The sequence below is a fragment of the Callionymus lyra genome, chromosome 11 (genome assembly GCF_982586985.1).
Source record: "Callionymus lyra chromosome 11, fCalLyr1.hap1.1, whole genome shotgun sequence".
Taxonomy (NCBI): Eukaryota; Metazoa; Chordata; class Actinopteri; order Syngnathiformes; family Callionymidae; genus Callionymus; species Callionymus lyra.
The window spans coordinates 872,501-881,508 of NC_141828.1; the positions used below are offsets into that span (position 1 = coordinate 872,501).

Here is a 9,008-nt window from a genome sequence, read left to right on the forward strand (position 1 = left end):
TCGTGTGATTAATGCACAATTGTGTGGGTCCATGTTAGTTGTGTAGTTCTCGTGTGATTAATGCACAATTGTGTGGGTCCATGTTAGTTGTGTAGTTCTCGTGTGATTAAAGCACAATTGTGTGGGTCCATGTTAGTTGTGTAGTTCTCGTGTGATTAATGCACAATTGTGTGGGTCCATGTTAGTTGTGTAGTTCTCGTGTGATTAAAGCACAATTGTGTGGGTCCATGTTAGTTGTGTAGTTCTCGTGTGATTAAAGCACAATTGTGTGGGTCCATGTTAGTTGTGTAGTTCTCGTGTGATTAAAGCACAATTGTGTGGCTCCATGTTAGTTGTGTAGTTCTCGTGTGATTAAAGCACAATTGTGTGGGTCCATGTTAGTTGTGTAGTTCTCGTGTGATTAAAGCACAATTGTGTGGCTCCATGTTAGTTGTGTAGTTCTCGTGTGATTAAAGCACAATTGTGTGGGTCCATGTTAGTTGTGTATCCACAGAACTAGGTCACACGTGATGATCGTAGAAGTTCATGTTTAGAAACAGATGTGTTCGTATCAAATGTGTGTAGATGGTGGATGTGCTCTGACAGCGGCCTCTGATTGGTCGTGTTGATTTCAGGTCCATGACTCTGGGCGGAGTCACGTTCCCTCTGGAGCAGCAGTCCAAAGATCCTCAGTCCGTGGTCTACTCGGGTCAGTACGAGACGGAGGGACTGACCCACACCAAGAGTGGAGAGAGGCAGCCGGTTCAGATCAGCATCCAGGTACAGCAGCGGGCGCAGAGCTCTGCCAAGCAGCTCGCTGCCACCCATACTGTCATTTTAACAAAAGTTCTTGTCCTTTATTTTTAAAACATATTCTTCACAGAAGAACTGAAAATGTTCATGTTGACGCAGTGACCGATGAAGATGCTGATGTTTAACCCTTGTGTTGACTCTGGGTCAAAATGACCCTTCACCTTGACCCAGAGACAACACAAGGGATACCTCAAACACATTTCTTTCCAGTCCTTCGGGGTCACCTTGACCTAGATACAAAACAAGGGATACCACAAACACATTTATTTCCAGTCCTTCAGGGTCACCTTGACCTATATATATATATATATATATATATATATATATATATATATATATCCTTACTTTATCCTTACTTTACATAATTATATATATATACTGTATATATATATATAAAGTAAGGATTTTAAAAAGTACAATGCATTGTATATATGTTTTGATTTAATTCATATTTGATTTAAACATAAATGGTAAAATATGAACAAAACATTAAAAAACAATAAATTAAAAACTGTATTCATCAAGTTTCTATTTCAAATTAATTTTAAGGGACTATATATATATTGAAAAATGAACAAGTTTAAGTTGTTAGTCTGTAAGAAACATTTATACATTAAACATTATATAGTTTTAATATTATCTGGTCAATATTTAGTTAAAGATTGTTTGTTTTTTTGTTGTTGGTTCTCAACTATTTATTCAAATGATTGACGTATTATTTTTTAGGCTATAGATGAATATTTACAAAACGTGTTCATTCATGAAAAATTAGCAAATGAGTCTAAAACCTTAGTCCGGGGCCCAGTACTGATCTGCATAAAAAGAAAGAAAAAGAAAATTATATAATTTATGTTCTATTGGTTATTACCATCTGAAATGTGTTAAAGGTAAAGTAAAGTAAAGGTTATTTGTAAAGATGTTTCTCAGACCAGGGTCACAAAGAACTTTAACAATAAAAACAATACACAGTTAAAATATATACTTAAAAAGATCAAGACAACATAAGACAAACACATTTATTTTGATTTATTTTTTATTTTTCATGAAAAATTGCTGTATTTTCTGTGGCTATTGGAAAAAAAACAATTTCAATTAAGTTTTACCTTACCTTACAAGAGTCTCAGGAAATCAGGGAAAAGCACAAAAATAAGTGTCTTGAGATGTTTCTTGAAGGAGTCAGTAGATCATCAAACACAGATGTTTCTTGAAGGAGTCAGTAGATCATCAAACACAGATGTTTCTTGAAGGAGTCAGTAGATCATCAAACACAGATGTTTCTTGAAGGAGTCAGTAGATCATCAAACACAGATGTTTCTTGTAGGAGTCAGTAGATCATCAAACACAGATGTTTCTTGAAGGAGTCAGTAGATCATCAAACACAGATGTTTCTTGAAGGAGTCAGTAGATCATCAAACACAGATGTTTCTTGAAGGAGTCAGTAGATCATCAAACACAGATGTTTCTTGAAGGAGTCAGTAGATCATCAAACACAGATGTTTCTTGAAGGAGTCAGTAGATCATCAAACACAGAGATGTTTCTTGAAGGAGTCAGTAGATCATCAAACACAGGTGTTTCTTGAAGGAGTCAGTAGATCATCAAACACAGATGTTTCTTGAAGGAGTCAGTAGATCATCAAACACAGATGTTTCTTGAAGGAGTCAGTAGATCATCAAACACAGATGTTTCTTGAAGGAGTCAGTAGATCATCAAACACAGATGTTTCTTGAAGGAGTCAGTAGATCATCAAACACAGGTGTTTCTTGAAGGAGTCAGTAGATCATCAAACACAGATGTTTCTTGAAGGAGTCAGTAGATCATCAAACACAGATGTTTCTTGAAAGAGTCAGTAGATCATCAAACACAGGTGTTTCTTGAAGGAGTCAGTAGATCATCAAACACAGATGTTTCTTGAAGGAGTCAGTAGATCATCAAACACAGATGTTTCTTGAAGGAGTCAGTAGATCATCAAACACAGATGTTTCTTGAAGGAGTCAGTAGATCATCAAACACAGATGTTTCTTGAAGGAGTCAGTAGATCATCAAACACAGATGTTTCTTGTAGGAGTCAGTAGATCATCAAACACAGATGTTTCTTGAAGGAGTCAGTAGATCATCAAACACAGATGTTTCTTGAAGGAGTCAGTAGATCATCAAACACAGATGTTTCTTGAAGGAGTCAGTAGATCATCAAACACAGATGTTTCTTGAAGGAGTCAGTAGATCATCAAACACAGATGTTTCTTGAAGGAGTCAGTAGATCATCAAACACAGAGATGTTTCTTGAAGGAGTCAGTAGATCATCAAACACAGGTGTTTCTTGAAGGAGTCAGTAGATCATCAAACACAGATGTTTCTTGAAGGAGTCAGTAGATCATCAAACACAGATGTTTCTTGAAGGAGTCAGTAGATCATCAAACACAGATGTTTCTTGAAGGAGTCAGTAGATCATCAAACACAGATGTTTCTTGAAGGAGTCAGTAGATCATCAAACACAGGTGTTTCTTGAAGGAGTCAGTAGATCATCAAACACAGATGTTTCTTGAAGGAGTCAGTAGATCATCAAACACAGATGTTTCTTGAAAGAGTCAGTAGATCATCAAACACAGGTGTTTCTTGAAGGAGTCAGTAGATCATCAAACACAGATGTTTCTTGAAGGAGTCAGTAGATCATCAAACACAGATGTTTCTTGAAGGAGTCAGTAGATCATCAAACACAGATGTTTCTTGAAGGAGTCAGTAGATCATCAAACACAGATGTTTCTTGAAGGAGTCAGTAGATCATCAAACACAGATGTTTCTTGTAGGAGTCAGTAGATCATCAAACACAGATGTTTCTTGAAGGAGTCAGTAGATCATCAAACACAGATGTTTCTTGAAGGAGTCAGTAGATCATCAAACACAGATGTTTCTTGAAGGAGTCAGTAGATCATCAAACACAGATGTTTCTTGAAGGAGTCAGTAGATCATCAAACACAGATGTTTCTTGAAGGAGTCAGTAGATCATCAAACACAGAGATGTTTCTTGAAGGAGTCAGTAGATCATCAAACACAGGTGTTTCTTGAAGGAGTCAGTAGATCATCAAACACAGATGTTTCTTGAAGGAGTCAGTAGATCATCAAACACAGATGTTTCTTGAAGGAGTCAGTAGATCATCAAACACAGATGTTTCTTGAAGGAGTCAGTAGATCATCAAACACAGATGTTTCTTGAAGGAGTCAGTAGATCATCAAATACAGGTGTTTCTTGAAGGAGTCAGTAGATCATCAAACACAGATGTTTCTTGAAGGAGTCAGTAGATCATCAAACACAGATGTTTCTTGAAAGAGTCAGTAGATCATCAAACACAGGTGTTTCTTGAAGGAGTCAGTAGATCATCAAACACAGATGTTTCTTGAAGGAGTCAGTAGATCATCAAACACAGATGTTTCTTGAAGGAGTCAGTAGATCATCAAACACAGATGTTTCTTGAAGGAGTCAGTAGATCATCAAACACAGATGTTTCTTGAAGGAGTCAGTAGATCATCAAACACAGAGATGTTTCTTGAAGGAGTCAGTAGATCATCAAACACAGATGTTTCTTTAAGGAGTCAGTAGATCATCAAACACAGATGTTTCTTGAAGGAGTCAGTAGATCATCAAACACAGAGATGTTTCTTGAAGGAGTCAGTAGATCATCAAACACAGATGTTTCTTGAAGGAGTCAGTAGATCATCAAACACAGATGTTTCTTTAAGGAGTCAGTAGATCATCAAACACAGATGTTTCTTGAAGGAGTCAGTAGATCATCAAACACAGATGTTTCTTGAAGGAGTCAGTAGATCATCAAACACAGATGTTTCTTGAAGGAGTCAGTAGATCATCAAACACAGATGTTTCTTGAAGGAGTCAATAGATCATCAAACACAGAGATGGTTCCAAAGCTTAGGAGCAACAGTCTGGAAGGATTTCTCTCCTCTGGTCCAGAAGTTCAGGAACCATCAGTAGATTCTGATCCACAGACCTCAGAGCCCGAGCTGGGGTGTAAGTCTGGATCAGACCACTGATGGAAGGTCTGACCATGAATAGATCTGAAAGTAAGAACCAGAATTTTAAATGATCCTGAAAGAAACTGGCAGCCAGTGAAGAGTTTGAAGGAGAAATGTGAGTTCTTCTACTAGAGCAGCCAGTGAAGAGTTTGAAGGAGAAATGTGAGTTCTTCTACTAGAGCAGCCAGTGAAGAGTTTGAAGGAGAAATGTGAGTTATTCTACTAGAGCGGCTCAGAATTCTGGCTGCAGAGTTTTGTATGAACTGCAGGTGAGAAGATCCTTCTGGTTTAGACACAAAACAAACTGTTACAAAAGTGTCAACGACACAAACACATGGATTATAAGATCCTGATCATGTTGTGACATAATTTTCTCAGTTGAAGGAAACTTGTGACTTTTTGAAAGTTATATATGTGACGTGTATATATAAGTTATATACTGTATGTGACGTGCATTTAAAAGTTATATATGTGACGTGTAAATACAAGTTATATATGTGACGTGCATTTAAAAGTTATATATGTGACGTGCATTTAAAAGTTATATATGTGACGTGCATTTAAAAGTTATATATGTGACGTGTATATATAAGTTATATATGTGACATGCAATTAAAAGTTATATATGTGACGTGTATATATAAGTTATATATGTGACGTGCATTTAAAAGTTATATATGTGACGTGTATATATAAGTTATATATGTGACGTGCATTTAAAAGTTATATATGTGACGTGCATTTAAAAGTTATATATGTGACGTGCATTTAAAAGTTATATATGTGACATGCATTTAAAAGTTATATATGTGACGTGTATATATAAGTTATATATGTGACGTGCATTTAAAAGTTATATATGTGACGTGCATTTAAAAGTTATATATGTGACGTGTATATATAAGTTATATATGTGACATGCAATTAAAAGTTATATATGTGACGTGCATTTAAAAGTTATATATGTGACGTGTATATACAAGTTATATATGTGACATGCATTTAAAAGTTATTTATGTGACGTGCATTTAAAAGTTATATATGTGACGTGTATATATAAGTTATATATGTGACGTGCATTTAAAAGTTATATATGTGACGTGCATTTAAAAGTTATATATGTGACGTGTATATATAAGTTATATATGTGATATGTATATATAAGTTATATATGTGACGTGCATATATGTGACGTGTATATATGTGACGTGTATATATGTGACGTGTATATATAAGTTATATATGTGACGTGTATATATAAGTTATATATGTGACGTGTATATATGTGACGTGTATATATGTGACGTGTATATATAAGTTACATATGTGACATGTATATATGTGACGTGTATATATGTGACCTGTATATATAAGTTATATATGTGACGTGTATATATGTGACCTGTATATATGTGACGTGTATATATAAGTTACATATGTGACGTGTATATATGTGACGTGTATATATAAGTTACATATGTGACGTGTATATATGTGACGTGTATATATAAGTTATATATGTGACGTGTATATATGTGACGTGTATATATGTGACCTGTATATATGTGACGTGTATATATGTGACGTGTATATATGTGACGTGTATATATGTGACGTGTATATATAAGTTATATATGTGACGTGTATATATGTGACGTGTATATATGTGACCTGTATATATGTGACGTGTATATATGTGACGTGTATATATGTGACGTGTATATATGTGACGTGTATATATAAGTTATATATGTGACGTGTATATATGTGACGTGTATATATGTGACCTGTATATATGTGACGTGTATATATGTGACGTGTATATATAAGTTATATATGTGACGTGTATATATGTGACGTGTATATATGTGACCTGTATATATGTGACGTGTATATATGTGACGTGTATATATAAGTTACATATGTGACCTGTATATATGTGACGTGTATATATAAGATATATATGGGACGTGTATATACAAGTTATATATGTGTTATATATATATAACCCGTGTCTCCTCAGTTCACAGAGGCTGGCTTGTTCGAGACGGTGTGGCAGGTGAAATACTACAACTACAACAAGAGGGATCACTGTCAGTGGGGAAACAGCTTCAACAGCATCGAGTACGAGTGCAAACCCAACGACACTCGTACGCTCATGTGGATCAACAAGGAAACCTTCCTGTGATGTACCATCGATGTACTTCCTATACTCCTCGTGATTGACAGTCTGTTGGTTTGCTGCTCAAGTATTTGATCGCGATAGTCTTGTTTTGTGGTTACAATGTTACGACGGTAGCAGAAAAAAAGAGTTTATATTTTGAAAGATGAATATTTATCGTGTCTGTTAGCGAGTCGACCTTCACTGACGGTGCTGTTTTAATTCTTAGTGAAGGAGTCAGTGTTACATTGTTATGTACATGTGTGCTCGTGAAACAATCACTATTCATTCAGAAGAATAATAATATTAATAAGAATAGGCTGATATGTTACTGTGACAAGTAAGTACTGGTTTCTCACATACATTTGACTTTCCAAAAAAAGTAAAGTATTATTATCTTTGAAAAATCAGGACTAAAATCTACATAATGCTGTAAAGCTTCATTTTTCCTCTCATTTACTAACTTGCTCTTCAACAGAATGATTTACTTTTATGTTTAACAAACATTTTCTATAGTTAATTAGTCTTTTTAGACATTTCATATGATTTTAAAATGATTATCTTCTTGTATCCGTGTTTCCTGTATTCTTGGGTCATATCGATGCGTTTTCCTCATTTAGGTTTTGATTCTTAGTCAATTAAATCCCCCCAAAATATTTTAATCTAAAGTAAGCAAAGTAAGTTTAAATTAAGGTTTTAATTAAACATTAAGATAATATATTCTAGTATGTAATTTATAGTCATTAGTAACAATAAAAAGTTGATAAAAATTCAAAAGTAAGGACGAATAAATAGGTAAAACATGCATGTTTTAAAAAAATTATACTACAATGATAATAATTATTAGTATCACATTAATAATGCTGCTTACACTAGTGATTGAATGTTTTCTTTTGTAATTGCCTATTTAGGAAAACATTTCATCATGTAAATAATAATAATAATAATAAATATGATACGTAATATTTATTATATATAATAAGTTAAAATGGTTGATTTGAGTGATTCTTAAATGAATCTTTGAACTTATCAGTGTGTCTTTACATTTAAATATTGACATTAGAAAATGATCTTAAGCTCCGCCCTCTGAAAACACTTCGTTTTCTGGAGATTAAATCTTGTTAATCATAACCACAGCCACTCTGCTGTGATTGGTCAAGCATGGAGGTTTGTCACCGCGCATCATCAATCGTCTCCTCCTCCAAGGGACTCGTTGTATATTCAAAGCGGGGCGTGATTACAGCTGGAGGAGTGAAGCCATTATTACGGACTAATGGACTCTCGTAACCTCTCGTTCGCCCAGATTTTAAGAGCAACTTTATATAGTAACAAGTTCATAATATAGTTTGTTTTCATGTTCACCCCTGTAGCCCTCATATCAAAATGAATGAGTTATATTATTCTAGATTTATTTTTTATTTTTAGCATCAATATATCGTTATGAAATGATTTGTCATCCGTTCAGGCAGCTCGTGTGAAGTATTGAGTGTAAAGTGTGTAACACTGGGAGTGTATCTCGTGGTCAGTCTCTGAAACGACGTGAAGTGAAGTGTGTTTGTTCTTTCTACCTCGTCCAATGAATTACAACAGAGTAGTTGTATTTAGAAAATAATCTGGAAATATTTTTTGATCTAGTGTATAAATATTTTGTGGTAAATTGCGTGTTTGATATTTGCTGGAGATTTAACGTTTGTACAATTGTGATATTTTCCTAATGTGTTTGTGTTTGTTTTGATCTATGCAAGAGTTAAAATGATGCAATAAATTGTGTTTTGTACACTTGTTTGTGGAGAATATATCAAGTAATTTAACTACTTATAGTAAAAACAACCAAGACGTGTGATTATGTGCTTGATTTAATTGTCAGACCTGATGACTTCATGCTTGAGGGCAAAATAAAACTGACCATGTTGAAATATTTCTAAAGCTAACTAACAATTTATTTACTAGTTACATTTAACTAGTTAAAGATTTTTTTATTTTCTATTTTCCTCCTTTTTTTTAAGAAAAAGTGATTCAATTCATTTT

At 34.3% G+C, this 9,008-nt stretch overlaps 1 protein-coding gene across 1 annotated transcript in view; it reads left to right on the top strand.

Moving 5' to 3' along the window:
* The window catches only part of cnrip1b (cannabinoid receptor interacting protein 1b), a 10,018-nt gene extending 1,391 nt beyond the window's left edge, over window positions 1-8,627 (top strand). Inside the window, exons 2-3 of the mRNA XM_087802610.1 lie at window positions 615-759; window positions 6,843-8,627. Of these exons, the coding sequence (XP_087658736.1) occupies window positions 615-759; window positions 6,843-7,007 (310 nt within the window). The 3' untranslated portion in view covers window positions 7,008-8,627. The remainder of the gene's footprint in view (window positions 1-614; window positions 760-6,842) is intronic.
* Window positions 8,628-9,008: the final 381 nt, after the last annotated feature.